Raw genomic sequence first — 19669 nt, 5'->3', positions numbered from 1 at the left:
TCTGGGCTCCACCTGCACCCAGAGTTGCCAGAGGACGTGGTTTCCCCCTGTCCAAAACACAGATTAATGACGCACAATGCCTGAGTAGACAGAAATGGGAAAGCACGCCCCGGTTTTGAAAAATATGAATTGCATCAACAAGCATTCAGTGACTCCTCATTAACAAGACGCTAACCTTTGGCACGTCAGATGTTTCTCCTCCGTTTGGTCCTTTTTTTTTTTTTTTCTTTCTTTCATTATTCACTCTTTCTCGGTGGGTATGATCTGTGACTGGTGTCAGCTGTTCATTTTGATTTATTTCTTGGTAGACTTATGTTGACAGATTGAGCTGAAAACAACCCCACCAAAAAGCATAACATGTTGCTTCTGTCTGACTTGGTTTGAGTTCAAACTTAAGAGGAGAGATGTGAGAGAAAAAAAATATTTAAAAAAATATTTTACAGCTGGCATTTGCAACCTAACATTTATATGCTGTGTGTCAATTTTCTACCCTTTCCCCCCCGTGCGCACGTGTCCCTGTCCAAGTGTGCGTCGCTGTGTTTCATTAGAGCTGGTGAGTCTCGCTGTCTTTCTTTAGCCGTTATGAGTTGAGAGCTTTGCGGCCTCTCAGGCAAACACGTACGTAAGCCTCGGCAGCCTCAGCAGCCTCGGCTCTGTGTAATGTTGGCTTTGGGTCTGGCTCTCGCACATTTCTTGAGTTAACGCTAAGGCGCCTGACTTCGCCCGGGACTTAGCGTGAGCGCTAACATCAACACCACGAGCCCTCGCCACCCAATTAAAATAAAGTCCATTCCCACCGCGACCCACATTTTTCATCTGCGGCGTGTTGTGATGGCGTTTAGTGCGGAACCCGTTCAGTGTTGGTCTCGGGTTACCTCGCACGGATTTCTCCTGCATCGAGACGATTTCTAACTGGGATCCGAATTCGCACATTTTGAGAGTGATTCGTGCTGGCGCCTCCCGGTGCTGGACCACAACACAGTGAAAGCTTTGGTGGCGGCAGCGAGCGTCACCTCGGTTCGTGGCTTCCCGTTTCACCTTGTTTCCTCTTAGCAGTTCTGCTGAACGGGGGCCTTCTTTGTCCGCGGACTTCACGAGAGCTTGTGGAGATGCGAGCAGTCTCTCCGTCGACGCGTCTTCTGCGAAAGCCATTATTGGATGCCAAGAGTCTGAGTCCGCTCATCAGTCAGTTGGTTTGTGTGTTTGGGCAAAATGCACATCGGGGATCAATACACCGCATAAGTGATCCCAGTTTTATCTCGGTCTCGGGTTCTATTTGTCAATATGTGTATTCGCTCTCGTGCAGTTTATTCTCCCAGCGGAGCTTTTAATATTTATACATGTCGGGGGTTACAATAGACGGGACGCACCGTGGATATGACATTGTTCGCGACACTAACTGTTGACGTCAGTGTGGGTCAGTGGGTGGAGACCAGAGGAGGTGCTTTACAGTGATGTTCAACCACTTTTGGACGGATGGCTTTGACATTCAACCACTTTAGGTGATTCCTTAACTTTTCCTCTAGCGCCACCATTAGGTCAACATTATAATTTGTCCAATGCTTTGGTTTAAAACCAAATACCTGCGAAAACTTATTCTCAACTGTACTTTAGTTCAGTTTTCTAATTAACCAATGTTAAGATGCTGGCATGCACGACTGTGACATCTGTGAAGCATCTGCATAAAAATATTCGCATAAGCATGTTTACATTTAGCGAAAATGCCTCATGTGTTCTAACTTTAAACATTTGTTTCCTTCCCCTCTCTTTCTTTGTCTCTCTTCCATGGTCCTGCCTTTTTCTGATGTTGCTTGACAATGATGATGATGATGACGACTCTTCCTCCACCAGGTAAGAAAAATACTGATTCGCTGTGTTTTTGGTACCCGTGTAATATGATGATGAATGTGCACCCCCACATCGTAAAGAGTGTTGTTTTACAGCAAAGCACATTTCCTTTCACCCACATGCCATGACGGGAAATAACGATGTGGAATTTCAATAATTCCACAAACGTCAGACAAAAGAGCAGAGGAAGTCATGAAGATGAGGAATGAGGCAGATATTTCAGCACTGCTGTCTGTTCCGTGGGGGTTTAGAATAATATTTAAACAGTGGGTGACTATCTGTCTGCATACCAGACGCCTGATGATGGTGGCGGTAGTGACACAGTCAGGTGGACGGGTGGAGAGTCTTCTGTACAACACACACACATGAAGTCACAGAGGCTTACGTCGGATGGAATTTCTTTCTTTCGTAAAAAATGACGACATCGTCTTTTTTTTCTTCATTTCTAACGGCCCACAATCCCTTGAGCGCTCACCGCAACCAAGCTGGCCGTGTCACCGTTTCTGACGTCTACGTACGTTTTCCCTTCCCGTTCCTCTTGATCTCCCTGAAAACCCAGAGCCGTGGTGAGGATCCAGCCTTCACGGCTCACCAAAAGGACCGTAGATAAACGTGCAGCGGCAGCGCGATAAAGCTCTCAGGGGGAGGTCTCCTCAAGGGAAAGATGCAATTTTCATCCATTTTAACTATGACACTTGTGGACACGGTTATGTTACTTGTGGTGCATACCCTTCCTTTGGCATAGAGGACCACAGTGGGCCACCTGTCACCTCTACTCATAGCAGCTCGGAGAGCAGACAAAAAGACGGACACAATCTGCTCAGCAGCTCAATTGGGAGGCGTATACGTTGACATTCTTATAAAGTGGCTCAACTGAGGGTTGAACCACAGGACTGGGAGCACTTTGCTACACATGAACCACAGGGGACAGCACAGTTAAATGTCAAAAAGGGAAACCTCTATAATTCTATACCATTGACGAATCTACCTCGTGCATTGCTGTAATCGCATTCCTCATGAATTACTGGCAGCCAGTAATGAATAGTTCGAAAGAAGTGAGCCTTTATTCAGTGTGAATGAATTTGAATCAAACAGCCAAGTGAAGCCTGAGAACCTGTGTGTGTGTGTGTGTGTGTGTGTGTGTGTGGGTGGGTGGTTTCTGTCCACTCAGCACATTCCCCTCCCGGGTGGCGAGGGCACATCTGTGGCTCACTCCCTGTTCGGCACCATGGCTGATCTCCACGCCCGTCTCCTCCCTTTCCCCTTCCCCTGGTTTTTGCTCGTCCTTCCACTCCTTCCACTTTTCTTTTTTGTGCTGTGCCTCACTTGTTCTCCCGCCTCTCCGTCGTCCTCTCTGTCTTTTCAAATCCCCCTCTTGCCTCTGTCCCACTCTCTAGCTCCTCCTGGAGGGATATACATGCGTCTGAAGTTTTGTCAAAGTTACATTCAGCACGTGATAACGGATTACTGTGTTTGTGCTCTTACATAAAGCTGGAAGACTTGCAAGAGACAGATTAAATGAAAAAAGGTCCAAATCCAACCTCCTGTCTGTCCATGCTGGATCATCTGTACCGCAAAACTAGAAAGCAAAAAGATCCCGGATGACATCATTGGGGTTATTTTCTCCAACATTTGAAAGCTGCCTCCAGAGCCACAGAAGACACGGTACAACTGTTTGCTCAGGGTGTGTAGTAACACCCATGAGGAGTCACTAGAAACCAGACTTCATGTGTACATTCGGTGAAGTGACCCTAAAATATAGAGCAGTCGACAGCACAATTTTAGCTTCAAATCTTTCTTCACTTTTAGGCGCAAACAATTGGAAATACGCAAGTTTTGTTCAACTTCTTTGTCTTTTGTTTTTTCTAATTTTGGTCTCGACAACAGTTCTTTGTCAAAATCCAGGCTGTCAAATCTTGAATTTAGTCCAATTATTCCGTCCTTTCCTTTGTGCTCCTACCGCCTTCCTCCTGTCACTCTTCATCTTTCCCTCTGGCCTCTCCTCTTCCTCACCGTTTCATTCCCCAACTGACTCAAACTGAGCTCCCCTATGAAACATTCCACCAACACAGCTCCTCCACTCCTCGCGAGTCGCAAAGAACAACCTCAAACTCAGGCTGCTGCTCCTGAGAGTTGCAGCTGAGACCTTGAACTCCATTCCTTCCTGCACAAAAATTACCAAATTACAAAAAAATAAATAAAATAAAGCTACCATATGGTTCAGTTTCCTTCATATTTAAATGACGTACCTTGTTTCTGTGAGGCTCACTGCGCCTCGTCTCAGGGGACTGAACTTGCAGTGTGGTTTGGGAAAGGTTTGTGGATGGAGAGATGAATGGACATACACACACATGCACACGCAGACACACACACTGTAGTGGACCGTATGATAGAGCAGTTCAATAGTCTGTCTGCATGGAGGAGTGGTTGTTATGTTGCCATGTAGTCGGAAACATTAATTCACTGTGCAGTTAAATCTTTGTTCTGTTGGTTTGTTGAAAGATGAAGCTCATAACATTTCTTTAATGTCAGTTTCTGGGTTTGTCCGTAACAATAGGCAGGAGACCTCGGGCCAAGAGGCTTTCTTTTGGAGAACCAGGTGCGCGCCAGGCCTGAAGCCATGCGTGAGGTGCACACAGGCTTCTATTATTAATACTAGTTCATGTGTGTGTGTGTGTGTGGGGGAGGCGTACGCACGGCGTTCATGCATCTGGCCCCCGGTGTTTCAGCCGCAAGTTATTTGTATGTTTTCGTAGAGTTTGGACACATTCGCATGGCTACATTCAGGCACATGATCGCACACAACGTGAGCTGCTGACAGTGATTACTGGCGGGCCGGTTCCCAGACAGCTGATCCCGTCTCCGCTCGCTGCCTCGTCTTCATCTTTTGGCTCAGCGGCACACTGCTCTGTGTGCTGCTCTCTGCTCTGGGTACAAATATATCATTCACCACAAGTATAGAACAAGTACATGTTAAATCAATCCAATGTGTGTGGGGAAATGAAAAGGGTATGGTTTTCATATCTCTGGAAAACAAGTAATAAGTTCATGTGAACATAAACATCATCCGTGTGTCCGAGGTGGATCGTCTGCTTCAGTTAACAACAGTGACATACTTCACTATTAAGAAGGCCATGGATGGAGAATATAGAAGCATTAAAAGGACACGATAAGGAAACGCTAAGAACTTCATTATTTTGAATCCCTAACTGTGACAAATAAAAGCCATGCAAAAGAAACGCACTCTGACCAACTGAAATTAATCCATTACATTTCAATTAGATTTTCCATTTTGTTTGCATGCTGTACAATTTAAAAATCGTCACTGTTAAGATTGAAATAAACAAAGAGATGAAACAAATGGAATCCCCGCTGGCCAAAACGTTGTATTCACCGCGTGTATAACTCCGCCATATTTGTTATGAAGTTCAGTATGAAATGAACGTGCACTTTCATATGCAAAGTGGCAGATGGTGTGCTAAAAGCTTAAGGCATGTCACAAGTTTGATATCACTGATGTTTATGCAAAGCTAAGCTGACGTAGTGTTTAATCTACAGAGATGGAGAGTGGTATCAATGCCTTGCAAGAAGCGTGTTCTTCCAGTTCATCGTTTCCTCTTCATCTCTCAAGAAGCGCCGCTTTACATGCAGTGACGCTGCTTGAAGGCACAGGGGGAGGAGCCTGCCCGTCAGTGACTCCTCACAACAGTTTGGAAGTGACCTCTGTGGCCTGGTCCTCGGGACCTGGGTTACGCCGGTGACGTGGCGTTTGAGATGGCCCAGTTGTACACTAAGTGATCGCTCTCAAACTCACACACAACGACAATGTGGAGTAATTTATACATACAATCCTCTCCATGTTGACACTCAAGGTGTGTGTGTGTGTGTGTGTGTGTGTGTGTGTGTGTGTGTGTGTGTGTGTGTGTGTGTGTGTGTGTGTGTGTGTGTGTGTGTGTGTGTGTGTGTGTGTGTGTGTGTGTGTGTGTGTGTGTGTGTGTGTGTGTGTGTGTGTGTGTGTGTGTGTGTGTGTGTGTGTGTGTGTGTGTGTGTGTGTGTGTGTGTGTGTGTGTGTGTGTGTGTGTGTGTGTGTGTGTGTGTGTGTGTGTGTGTGTGTGTGTGTGTGTGTGTGTGTGTGTGTGTGTGTGTGTGTGTGTGTGTGTGTGTGTGTGTGTGTGTGTGTGTGTGTGTGTGTGTGTGTGTGTGTGTGTGTGTGTGTGTGTGTGTGTGTGTGTGTGTGTGTGTGTGTGTGTGTGTGTGTGTGTGTGTGTGTGTGTGTGTGTGTGTGTGTGTGTGTGTGTGTGTGTGCGTGCGTGCGTGCGTGCGTGCGTGCGTGCGTGCGTGCGTGCGTGCGTGCGTGCGTGCGTGCGTGCGTGCGTGCGTGTCCACGTCTGGCCTGGAGTCAGCTGTTAAGGGATGCAGCGCTGGATGAGCGCTGCCTGATGCTGACCCAGAAACGACTGCAGACGTAACCAGCAGTGACTGCTGCCCCACTAGCCCACAACCCTGAAGTTTGTGTGTGTGTACTTGTGTGCATGTTGGAGCCGTTTCTGGTAGTTCTCTGTGTTCTCAACCTCGTTTGTTAACGTTGCTGCACACGATTGCGGATCGCAAGTGTCACAAAGTGTCGCCTGACTACACACGAGAATATAGATGACGATTATGGACCAATGTTGGAAATTAAGCGCTCGTTTGTCTTTTTTTGTTTTCCTTTTGTCCCGTCACACATGATGAATGGACCTTCCCTCTGCTTCTGTTTCTGCTCGACACTCGTGCGCTTCCATCCTCGTGTCTAAAAATAGATCACTGAGCAGATGTGGTGCGTTTGAGTGTCCCTTTTTTTGTATGCATGTGTTGCCAAACGTATTCATCCACATGAGCACGGCTGTATGTCCGTAGTTGTGCGTTTCACGCAACATCTTGAGCGCGTCTTGAGTCAGCAGTGAAACGGGTGACGGGGGCAGGAAAGTGGGTCAGTCGTGCCCTCTCCCGGCATGATGGAGACGGACGGATGGGGAGATGGATTGAAGGAGATGACAGCAGCTCAAGGGACGTGGATGAAGGAAGCAAACAAGTTTTAAGGGTGCAAGGCGGAGGGGGGGGGGGGGGGGGAGAGAGAAGAAAACAGACAGCAAAACATGGTGAATAATAATGATGCTGAGATCAGTGGTGATGACGCACAAAAAGTAAACTGACATTAGACACATTTTCGTTTTAGCTGAACTCATTAGCCGAGAAAGAAATGGTCAGATGCTGCGATACAAATATTAAACTCATAACAAGATATATTAAGTGTATCAAGCGTGAATGTGTGTAATGCTGTCTGTAATGCTGACAGGATTAGTCAATAAATATTTTTAGTTAATCAACAGAAAATTATTCACAGAGGATTTTGTTGATCGATGGCGAACGGTCACTGGATTCAGCTTCTTAAGGACGGATGAGGAGGATTTACTGCTTTTTTTTTTGTTTTGAATTGAATATTTTGGGGATTTGGGTTGCTGGTCAGACAAAGCAGGAAATTTGAAGAGAATGTTTTAGGCTCCGGGAAATTGCGATTGGCCCTTATCACTCTTTTTTGACATTTTATAGAATAAATGATTAATGGGTTGATTAAAAAATCTACATATGCATGGAGTGAGCTTGTGCAACCCAGTGCTGGAAAGTTTATTTTCCTCCGTGAAGCCAGCGTGTTACTTTGATGCATGATCTGTGCTCAGATCAGCTCTAAGGCTGTGCACTTGTCCCTCACGCTTAATGAGTGACATATGCCCCCTAGTGGCCGTGTTAATGAGCTTGCCCTTGTTAATCATAGAGAATAACCAATTCTACCCCAAGTGGCCAATTAGAAGCCAGGAAACCTGTGATGGAGACAGAGTCCCAACAGCTGGTTGTACAGTTTCAGCCAGACGGGCGGAGCGTGCCTCCTCCTCCCCCCCACACTTGCTTTGAAACGTGAGCAGCGGGGTCGGTCTGTCGGCACAGCGTTCACCCACTGTGGGGCCGGGGTGACTTAGTGCACTGCCTCTAATGACACCCCAGCAGTTGGCCATTCATCTCGCCGTGGAATGGAATAAAGGTGGAGAGGTAGAGGAGATATTCTGATTATACATCTCTCAGGCCTGATGAACGTGGACATTTTCACCTCGGTCACACGTTTGTATATTAATTCATTTGTAGCTGTTGCTGATAGTCTTTTACTTGATTTGCATTTCATTGCGATATCTTCTCTCCGGAACGCTTTAATTTGGATATTTTTTTTTCTTTTTACTGTGATATTTATACTTGTGCGTATTTTATTGATAGAAAACATGCCATTGCTATACTTGTTTGCCAATATAAGGCATTTATCACTGATTGTTCCGGAGTAACACAACAGCATGCCCTCTTTGTTGCTTTCTTAACTTATTGTTCGCGGTCATTAAATGATACTGGACTTAAATCAATACATCAAGTAGAGAATTCCTCTTATTTTCCAAATGGATTTGATGCTTTAATCAAATTCATAGAGGAGCCGTGCCGTGCTGCTTGTGTTGATGGGAGCCTTCAGGGCCCAATCTTTGTGCTGACACACGCCTCTTATGTTATGTTTGAGAAGCACTTTGCTAAATGGCAGTTGGAGTGTGAGAAGGTTTAATCTTGCCGTGTCCCAGGATCCCCTTATCAGTGTCTAGATGTCTTCCCGTGTACACACACACACACACACACACACACACACACACACACACACACACACACACACACACACACACACACACACACACACACACACACACACACACACACACACATACACACACACACACACACACACACACACACACACACAGACACAGACACACACACGTCTCTCACCGTCTGTAAACTGTAACAGTGCTGATCTGCTTTAAATCCAGGAGCCAATCAGCTGGCCTGTCACATGAGACTAACACTTGTATTGTTCTTGGAATGCGTCCTGTGAACGTGGAGGGGCCGTGATGGAGGGGTTAATTACCGTTGTTTAAGGACTCTGCCTCGTCTCTGTCTCGGGCAACAAGGACTCTGGATTTTATTTCAAGACCGTAACATTCCCACCCATGAAATTAATTTCTGCAAGGCTTTTTGATTCTTTTATCAAGGCATTTCTCATGGTATTCGCACACATTTATACATATACAGGATATATGCCAATAAAAAAAGTTTTTTTCATCAGTCAGTCAAAGAGACTATTTGATATGTTTGGACTTTAAATATAAATGCTGACTAATCTACTTCAATACTTGTTGACAGTAAACGGAAAACCATCCCGCGTCTTAGTGGGCGATGGATCCTCTCATTCGCAAGTTTTTTTAATATTTCTGGTGTTGCGGCTTCAATGGTAGAGGCTCCTCTATGTCGGTGTCATCACAGGAATATCAATATCATAGAGAAGTTCTGTTGAGCAGCCACAAATCATAATGCAGGTGCTGTATTGTTGTTTACAGCGTCTGAGTCCTTGGCCAGCGGATGCTGATGTTCGCCAAATTCAATAGACGCTTGGGTTGTTGGAATAATGCACTTAACAAATAGCCGCACGCACGGCGTGCACACACAAACACACATGGTCAGACCATCGACGCCCCTCCTGTTCCTGCTGAAATGAATCCTTCTCCCTGTGCGGAGGACTACGATCAATAAAAGCAATCGGGGACATGGTGAACATGCACATATAGACGGTCTGACAGAGCGCCGGTGGTTTAGCCCCGACCGTCTGGGATCTGATGTTTTTTTTCTATCTCGTCTCAACAACGAGCAGATGACAAAGGATGAAAATGAGTTTGTTTTTTGTTTCCACGTCTGTACTGACAAGCCTCCACTTGACACCGTGACGGTCTCCACGGCCTCGACTCACAGAGCCACGGTGATCATCGCCGTTGGTCATGTGCCTAATTCAAGATTCACAGCCAGCAGCAGCTCTGGGGATTTAAAGAACCATGCTATAGAACAGCTGAGCCATAGGATCCTTCACTCATATCTTCTCTCTATGGGTAGATCATGATTTCTGAAGCAATCGCGGTTCCAATCTGACAAAGAAAAGCTCCAATTCAGGTCCTGTTTATAATATGCTCAGGATCGGTATGCTTCATAATACCCCTTGAGTTTTTAGTTTCTGTTTTTTAGGAAAAAAGACATCTCTGGGTGTTTTTTTTCTCATGGCAAACCTTCAACCAGAGCACCTATTCTTAACCTTCACCTCATATGCATATGTAGCTCCATGTGGTTGTTTTTTGTGGTGGTAAAGTCTTTTAAAGTCTTCTAAATCACATGACACAGAGGAGCCTAACGACACTGAAACCTCTGATAACAGTGTTGCTACCTCTTTCTGTTTGGAAGAGCTCTCCTTTTGTTTTTGTAATATTCTCTTCGTCCAGATGGGGGCAGCAGACCATGACTCGCTGTGACCGTCACCACCTTCACCAAAGTCTGTACTCATCTGGCAGCTGTTGCTATGGATACAGAGCCCGGCCATTGCTGTGTGATGCAAGCCACATTTAATAGAGGAACATAGGGGGTAGCGTTGAACTCAGACAGGGATACACACACACACGCACACGCACACGCGCGCACGCACACACACACACACACACACACACACACCTGTGTGCTGAGGGAATATGAAAGATGGTCTCAACATCTCTGCAGTATTGTCTTGGGACTTAGACTACTGGTTATCGTGTTCTGTCCACTGCTTTACGTGAGAGCTTGAAATAAAAAGCGTTTTCTCTATAATCGTTTTCCTCTGGCTGCAGTGTTTCAGTCTTCATGTGCAAACTTCACTGGTGTGGATGGATCTATCTAAGCTGGTTTAGTCACCAGTCATCACCTGGAAATGCACTTTATACGCCTGATAGAGAATATAATCCCTAATCACCCGTCGGGGGTCAGATTGAGCTCTCTCTGACCTCTCAACATGCCCCGAATCATTATGACAGATGGTGAAGCTCTGATCGGTGGTGATGGAAATGTTAACTGTATGGAGCTGCTGCTGGTTGAATCAATTAAATGGTGATTAGCCCTGATTATCTGATTAACTAGAGCCATGGATAGACCGCTCACTTAGGAGTTGATTACTTAAGACATGCCTGTGTTCGTCTCATAGCTAAATCAAACGTGTACAGTAGTAGGTCATGTTTGAATGGCACAAATCCATTTGCCTTTAAAGCCCACTTCTTTACTATGTCCCACTTTGCAGAATCTAAATTTAGCAATAAACAGCACACTGAAAGAGGGCTTTATTCTAATCATAGCCTTTGCCAGGCAACATGTCCCTTTTCATGTTAAAAATACAATTGCAGAAAGGAAAGGGGGGAAAGAAACGTTTGCTGCCTTGTATGCCAGACTGTGTGTGTATTCTACATCGATACAACTCTGCGCCCAGCCAAACACGGTGCCGCTGCCAAATCTGACTTGGCTAAGTGTAAAGAAGAAAAAAGAAAAAAGGCTGGCACCCCGGTATATTACTGCCTTTTCTGCTTTGTCACTGTTCTTTGTGTTAGGAGGGGGACTGTGAGGGGGACTGTGTCTACCGTTGCCCAGTGTGCTGAATGAAGTTAGAACATTTCTTAGAAAACTCTGCAAAAATACCTTCTTTTTTTTTTTTTTAAATAGGGCTATTTATTTCAGGGCATGCCATGCATTTTAATTACCAACGGCCCATGTGATTATAATCTAGTGCACACAACATTCTTCTACAACGTGCAATGCTCAGGCTTCTTTTTTCTTTCTGGTCTGACTGGGTTCAGAGATCACCAAAGTTTGAACACTTTATCCTGAGGCCATCGACACAATCCATCCCAGTCATTGGGGAGACGGTTCACTCTCAGCCACACGGCCTCACGCTGGAGGGAACGTTAGATCGGGAGAAACATCAATGTGCGCTATACCTGTGCTGGTGGTGCACGAGAAGATGTAAGGGAACCATTAAAGAGAAGATATAAGGGAACCATTAAAGCCACCAGACAATCTACTTAATAGTGAGACACACCCCACTAAACCGTCGTCCCAAGAGAAAGGTCAAGGGATCGCCAAAGTTGATGGCCGTCATCCTCTGGGGACAGTTGTAACACATATCATGGCAATCTATCCAATATTTCAGTCTGGTCCACAGACGGATGGACGGCTGACGTGGCTAAAATTGGAAGAAGAACTTTAAATTGTATTGACACCCCTGTCCCGTGTGCACAACAAAAGTAATTCTAATCATAAATGCTAGGCCAATATTTTGCAGCAGTAATTTTTTTCCTCTGGCCCTGCACGTACAGCATGCACACCTTCCACTACTTGGCGTCTTCCAGTGAAAGTAATGAAGTGTAAGTCAGTTTGGATTGTGGCCCGAGCCTACAGTACAAAGATTGATTTCAGGGAGGTACAAAGACATCCATGTGGCACTAACGCGGCCGTGGGTTTTGAATATCAAAACCAGTCACCGGGGCTGTCCCACGATGTCATGTCTGCCATTTCCAAATCGGCACAAACCGGCCAAACCTTTTTCCTTTCCCACTACGAGCGAGAGGATAGAGTTTCAGGGAAAGAAGTTTTTTTTTTTTCTTTTTCCAATGCTGTGAATGCAGACGTTAGTGGAGGGTCTGGCCCCGCGTGTCTGCCTCGGCTGGCTGATCTGAGCTGAAGGGTGCGGGGCTCAATGGGAGATGCCTAGAAATCAGCGAAGCCTTGCCCCATTCCAGCTGTCTAAAACTCTCTTGATGTGTTGTATGGCTTATACTGAAGCACTATGTCTGTGTGCCGCACTCGGCCTCTCTCTCTCTCTCTCTCGCTCTTTCTCTCTCTTTCTCTCCCTTGCATAAAAACCCTTTCTCCCCCACTTCCCTTCTGCCGTGGATCGCGTGTCTCCTTCTCGACGTCGTGCTTCTTTTTCGGGGGGCTTGTGGAAAATCTATAACAGGTGGGCTGTGTTTGAAGGATATGTCGTCTCTAATGATCTGTTTGCAGAGGGATCTGAGTGGGCGGGTCGTTGGGCCACATGTTCTCCCAACACAGCCCTGCCTCGCTGCGTACGTGCCGGCTATTTGTCGCCTATAAGTTGAATAGAATTCAGATAATTACGGAATTAAACGATGCATGAACAGGCACCGAGAGCTGGTCGTCGGTTCGGTCACGAAAAACAATATTTGAATAATGTTAAAAGTAAAGGAGGTCATGATGAGGCCTCAGAATCAATCTAAACTACAACAGGATGTTTGAGGTGTTTAAACATCTCAGGTCTCTGGTGTTTTGGGGTGGTCTAATCAAGTCAGTCCACGTCTAGGTTCTGGGTCTGTGCTGCATCCTTTGTTTGCTCTGCTCAGACTGCTAAACGGTGGCAATCTCTTCGGGATTGCCCCCCCCCCCCCCTTCCTGAAGTAGAGAGAGCGAGTTTATTGCGAAATATTTTCATGGTGCAGCTTTGCTCCTCATTTAGCAGAGCAACTGATCGATCTCTGTGCAGGCAGATCATGGAGATATTTTTGTATCGTTCGCAATTTAATATTCCTACATTGAAACCCCTACTCTGCCTGTACACAGTACCAAAGCAGAGCGAGACACTATAGTAGCAGTTAATGGGCTTAGGGTGTTAACGTACTCGCCATTGGTTTGAAGGGGCTGACGACCTGCCTTAAAGGCTTAAATGGAGGTAAGAGGTGATCTTATTGACTTTCTAGCACATACGATAGATGACAGATTGCAGGTGAAGCATTCACAGGACGTTCTCTCTTTTTGTACTACAATTGGTCCAATCTAAACCTAATTTGCAGCCAACCAAAAAACTGAACATGTGCACTGAAGGAGAGTGGGTTTAAAGTAGTCTGTTGTTATTGTAAGTAGTGGACAGGAAAGAGAAAAGAGAAAGGAAACGGTGGTGGAGAGGAATTTGACCTCAGACCAGAAACAACATATTTGGTTGGGGAGGCTACCGCAAAATGAGTTTGAGTTTGACTTCCAGCCCTCATGCATACTTTGGTCCCGGCTAACACCTCAGCGCAGGCCAATAGAAAGCTAGTGGACCTCCATTCCTCAGCAGGGCATTGAGGACATTGTTCAAAGTGGTGTGCGTTTTAGAGTGCAGGCTAGAGGAAAGAGAAGCGGACCGCTATCGGGGACCTAAAGACTGAATTGTTTAAATAATTCACAAAATGTCACGCTGGTCTAACGACTTCCTTCCATGTCTCAATCAGCCATCCTTTAGTGTCAGGTGTTGGTCCCAACCTGGTCTACATCAGCAAGGGACAGCTGTTCATTCATCATCTACTATTTAATCCAATACATCCATACCAGGTGCTGGTCAGTACACACCCAGATATTCCATGATGGCACTTCATGACCGAAAGCAGCCAGAAACAGCTGGAGGACAGGTGATGCCATCCAGTGAATGGACAGGTCATCGATGCAGCGGCTCATTCAGGGCCCCTTCATTCACACTGTTCTGCCTTTTTAATTATGCTCATTTTCATTGAAACGGTGTCGTTTTCTTTAAGATAGGTACAGTATGCATAAAAAGAGAACTGGATTAAAGCTCATGTTATAGCTCATTGGGGTGCTGTTGTTTGCATGCCAGTGATGGAGCACCCACACAGGCTTTCTTAAACATTGTTCACATCATCCACTGTCCAATATGAACTTGTTGTTTTCTTTCTGAATTGAGTGCTAAGACCTTTTTGCCCACGAAGAATTGACAAAGCAGTCGTTCCTTTAATAAAAAATGAAAGTGTATCCCCTGAGCTTGCTCTATTGTGAATAACAAAAATCTCCAGTAATTGGTTGAGTACATCAGGGCGTGCATCCGGCTCTCGGTTGGCATGAGCGGTGGTTTGTGACCTGTTGTGAGGATTACAGCACAGCAATGGGACCGGGCCAGGGGGCGCTGAGACGGGGCGGTGGTGGTGGTGGGGGGGGGGGGGGGGGGGGGGGGGGGGGGGGCAAAGACTCAACCTTTCCTCTCAGATCGTTTTATCGCATGGCCACATCGTCTATTAGCTATGAGAATAATTAAACGTGTGTGTGTGTGGTGTGTGTGTGTGTGTGTGTGTGTGTGTGTGTGTGTGTGTGTGTGTGTGTGTGTGTGTGTGTGTGTGTGTGTGTGTGTGTGTGTGTGTGTGTGTGTGTGTGTGTGTGTGTGTGTGTGTGTGTGTGTGTGTGTGTGTGTGTGTGTGTGTGTGTGTGTGTGTGTGTGTGTGTGTGTGTGTGTGTGTGTGTGTGTGTGTGTGTGTGTGTGTGTGTGTGTGGGGACATGAGCCTGGATTCACCAACATTGTCTCGAATCAGAAGAAGAAACTTCACAATACGCTTTTTTTTTTTTTTAAGTCTAACCTCTGTAACAAGTATTACAACCAGATATACTCTTTACCAAAGAAACGTTCTAAAATATACAATTATCCAGCATGGAAATAATCATCTAATTTGAGAGCTTTTTTTTGAGGAAGAAACCAAATAGTTAGCAAAGGGGTTCATCGTTTAATTTTTGCATCCCTCCCACTCTTGTAACTTATATTGACAGGAATAACAACGTCACGATATCATAAAAATGCAGTCACGTCTTGATTTAATAGTCTTTCAATTTAATGAATCTATAATCATTCTGCCAACCAGTGCAGAATGCTATTCTGTGCTATGCTAACAATCTCAATCATCTTAACACACACACACACACACACACACACACACACACACACACACACACACACACACAGTTTCCATGGAAACAGGATCCAGAGCCTTTTATGACTGGTTGTTTGCCCAAGACAACTAAAAATGGTCTCAGCAGCCGTGCAAAGATGGGAGATAAATCATCTGGATAATAAATAACGAGACACCTGGTAATGTAGAACGTGGTACGATGTTCGCCGTGGCCTTAAGCAGCGTTATTATTATTATTATTATTGAACGTAGATCACGGCATCGCCATATTCATCAGGCTCATTCTCTCATTCTTCTATTTGTGTGACATCATGCATCTCCTCTCTTTCCTGTTGTGTTGTCATACTGTTTGTGCTGCGTCTGCACACATACAGCACACGGCCTGTGACGTGGACACACACACACACACACAAACAAACAAACAAACCAAACGCGCGCACACACACACAAACGGTCACTTTCCACCAGCCGCGCCGCCCTTCAGCAGCCTAATGTGTGTGTCTGAGGCCCAGATGGCGTAGCGGTAGGAGGGCTGGTTCACAGCGCTAGCCGTAGAGCCAGCAGGTCTTGGCGAGCCCCGGCTAGTTGGAGAGCCTGCAGCCAGCTTCCCCTCTGAGTGGCGATGGCAAGTGTTCAATTCACCGCCGCCGCGGTTGCAGGATACGCGTCAGACGGCGTGGCCGTTTGACACTTGTGATGTTCCCATGTCTGCTCGCCGTGCTTGTGTTGTTTTGATGCAGTTACCACATGCTTCCGTGTTTGTGTCCGCAATGACAGGAAGCAAGCTGAACAAGGACCTGAAGCATTATCTGAGCCAGCGCTTCCAGAAGTCCTCGCCGGACCACGAACTGCAGCAGACCATCCGAGACAACCTGTACCGCCACGCCGTGCCTTGTGAGTTCCATGACTGCTCCACACTCTGTCACTCCTCACTTTCATGTTTTCCACTCGCTGCTCGACCGTCTTCTCCATTTCCCGGCATTTCTGTGAGCCATTCTGTCAGCTCCGGATGCTACGTTGGCTTTACACACTTTTGTTTTGCGTGAGATACCTCAGAACACGATTGTGGCTTCAAAGATTGTCTTTTTTTTTTTTGTGGGTATTTCTTCTTTTTTTTTACGTCCTCATGAAAAAAAAACCCCTTTGTGAGGCGAGATTGAGCCACAGCTCCGGTCATGCTCTTTTTTTTTTACATCCAAGCCGAGTACAGCTGCCTCACACATACACTTTGGATGGTTATCTAATTAAGCCTGATTATTTCAGTCTAATCCGAGCACGGTTCCACTTGCCTTTTGACCGATATTGGCTGTGCAGCTAGGCCGGGCAGATTCCTTCATACCCTCCTTGGAACCAAACTCATCTTGATCGGTTTTAGCGCACATCATCCCTCTTCATCCCACAATGCACTACTCCGCCCGCCCCACAAGCTGATAACAAGCAGTGGGCTGATACAAAGTCGGCCGCCCTCCATCCATTCTCGTCGGCTTGCTTTATTAATATTATCTGATCAGGTAGAGTAGAAGTCTGGTGACTCCCCAGTGAATCGGCTAGTAGTATCTCATAATTATATCATAATTATAGGTGGTGTGGCTTCATCCAAGTCCCTCACCCTCAATCACCAACCAGTATCTCCTCTGCCAGCTGGCTGTGCGATCCAGGAATAGAGGCTTGTGTCTTCGACTCCGTTTCCCTTCTCACTGTCGATATCGCAAAGATCTAAAGGGACATTTGTTTTTTGATGCTGCATATTTCTGTTGTATCTTGCTGCTGCTCAAAAGCTGCAGTGGATATTTGAAGTGCTTTATCCATCCCTGCTACGAAAAAAAAACAACCCTTGAAGATGCTGCTGGTGCCAAGGATGTGGCATTAGCACCATAATAGCAGAGGGATGAATGCCATAACTGTGCAGCTCCCTCTGTGGGTGTGGGGGTGGGGGGTGGGGGGGCAGAGAGATGGTTAGACTGACGAACAATGCTGCATGATGCCAGTCTTGTGTTATCCCCGATTTGCATATAACACCGAAATCAACTGCGTGGACTAATCGCAGCCAGGCTCATCATTGTCATGATGCCGGAGTCGGCAATCCCTGCTGGCTTTGGACCCAGCATGCCTCACTTATGATGATGATGATGGAGGAACTCGGGAAGAGACTGAACAGGCCCATACGAGGCGTAACAGAAGAAATGACGGGGCTGGATGCCATTTCTATGTTAATTTTATGTTAACGTTTTTAAATTCAAGTATTCACAGCTGTGGGGTGCAGTAGTGGCATTTCATACATATCATACTTTCTACAATAAACATATACAGTATTTGACGTAAAAATAAAATAAAAAAAATGTAAACACTTTTCGGAATTAGCTACACCCTCTCCATCCTCATATTTTCCAAAGCACCAGCATATTCTTTGTTTTGCAGTTAATTTCAGACTTGCGCCTCTCGTCTCCCGAACCCATGCTTTTCCACCTTTTTAAAAAAAAAATGGTTTTCATCTGTTGGCTTTTCAATTAGTTTATCCGTGACTCTCTCACGCAAATTACTATCTGTATTCAGGGGGCTTGTTTCAGGGACTTTATCTGTATTACCTCCACTGCCATATGTCAGCCAGACACCGGTGGAGGGTGGGGGTCTGGCCGTAATGGCCGTTTTAATCACTGAGTGGTCTATGGCTCACTAGTAAGAAAGCCTGGTGTTGTTCCCCAGGCCATAATGTTTTATAGGACTGTTAAATTTTTGTTGCACTCGTAGATAATTTGCCGCAGCTTATTTTTTTCCCCTTCTTTCCGTTAGGTGAGGACATTTCTGTTACACTGGGCTCAGTCCTTGAATAAGTTCTCCCTCATGCCCTTCACACTCACAGAATAATACAAGACCAATACAGGCTTCGTATAGGAAAGCATACAGTATGTGTTTATTTTTGTACCGTTAATACATAAGTGAGATGGATTTGCTGCGGCTCTGTTGGCCCGCGATTGGAGGAGGTCGGTGTGTGTCCATGTTGACGTATGTCCAAAGGTTGTTCGAGGCACTGCCCATGTGTAGGTGTAGGTGTGATGAATGCACAGCAAGCAGGTGGAGAAACAGATGGAGAAGTGTGTGGATGTTGGAGCTTTTCCTGCCTCTGAATCAGGCCACATGGTAACGCGGCTCATGTCACCTATTCTGGTTCACAATGTCACGGACAACAGTCTAGCCAAGGTCCAATCTGACAGACTGAGTTTGACCAAGTTATGGAAAATGTGCATTTTGTGTATTTGTCAACTGGGCGTAATTGAACATACTGGTTGTTTTTCAGTAGCTTTGCAGCAGCAGGAGGAATATATTGTCCCAAAACAATATATATTAACATTTCCAGACTCTTTCCAAATTTAAACATGTTATCTGAAATATTGTTTTCATCAATATGCCAGAAATGTTGTCATCTGTATGGTGTTGTAATGGAATACACAGGCTTTCACATTTACTGAGACATGTCCTGCTCCTCTTGAACGGCCAACTCTCAATGTACAGTCACTGCCGCTGCTGTTTCTGGTGCACGGTGTGTTATTATCTCTGATTCCATGCATCATATCTGGAGCTGTTGTTTCTTTTTTACCCGACAGCAAGGAGCTGGTACCAGGTCCGTATTCTCTATTTCACTTTCTACTGCGGACCGTACGCCCCCTCAGTGTCGGCGGATTCTCAGCCGATCAACGTAACGCCGCCGCATAAAACTGCCGTGACATCATCAACGAGACACTCGTTGAAAACGGAGGGATGTCTCTATTTCTTAATTGTTTGGGGGCGACCAATTTTTTTTTTTTTAAATCTGGGTTGAGTGAAGAAAATAATTGTGTGATGGTAGTGTGTCTATTTAATAATGCAGGGCATGTGCAGGACGTCCTGTGAAGCGTGAGTGACGGTTTTCTCTGTCCAATCAGTGACCTGCAGGGTTTTAACTCCACCTTCTAGTATCGGTTCAACCTCGTACCAAAAAAAAGTATCAAACACTATCACTAACTTTTGCTCATGGAAAACCATTAGAGTGAGTCGTGCCGAGTAGAGCCATGCAGGGGGAAATTCAGCATAGGAATCATAAGGAAAGCGATAAAGATGATCCCTCAATGGCCTCCCACCCGTCATAACTTCCAATTGTGTCTGGTGGGCTGCCGTGCCGTATGCACCACAGCAGTGG

General features: G+C 45.8%; 1 protein-coding gene across 1 annotated transcript in view; it reads left to right on the top strand.

The window, feature by feature from the left end:
- The window catches only part of LOC117730638 (membrane-associated guanylate kinase, WW and PDZ domain-containing protein 1-like), a 107634-nt gene that overhangs the window by 31833 nt on the left and 56132 nt on the right, over nt 1-19669 (top strand). The window contains 1 exon segment of the mRNA XM_034532479.1: nt 16273-16389. Coding sequence (XP_034388370.1) covers nt 16273-16389 — 117 coding nt within the window.

The sequence above is a fragment of the Cyclopterus lumpus genome, chromosome 5, assembly GCF_009769545.1.
Source record: "Cyclopterus lumpus isolate fCycLum1 chromosome 5, fCycLum1.pri, whole genome shotgun sequence".
Classification (NCBI taxonomy): domain Eukaryota; kingdom Metazoa; phylum Chordata; class Actinopteri; order Perciformes; family Cyclopteridae; genus Cyclopterus; species Cyclopterus lumpus.
This window is presented reverse-complemented; position numbering and strand designations above follow the sequence as displayed.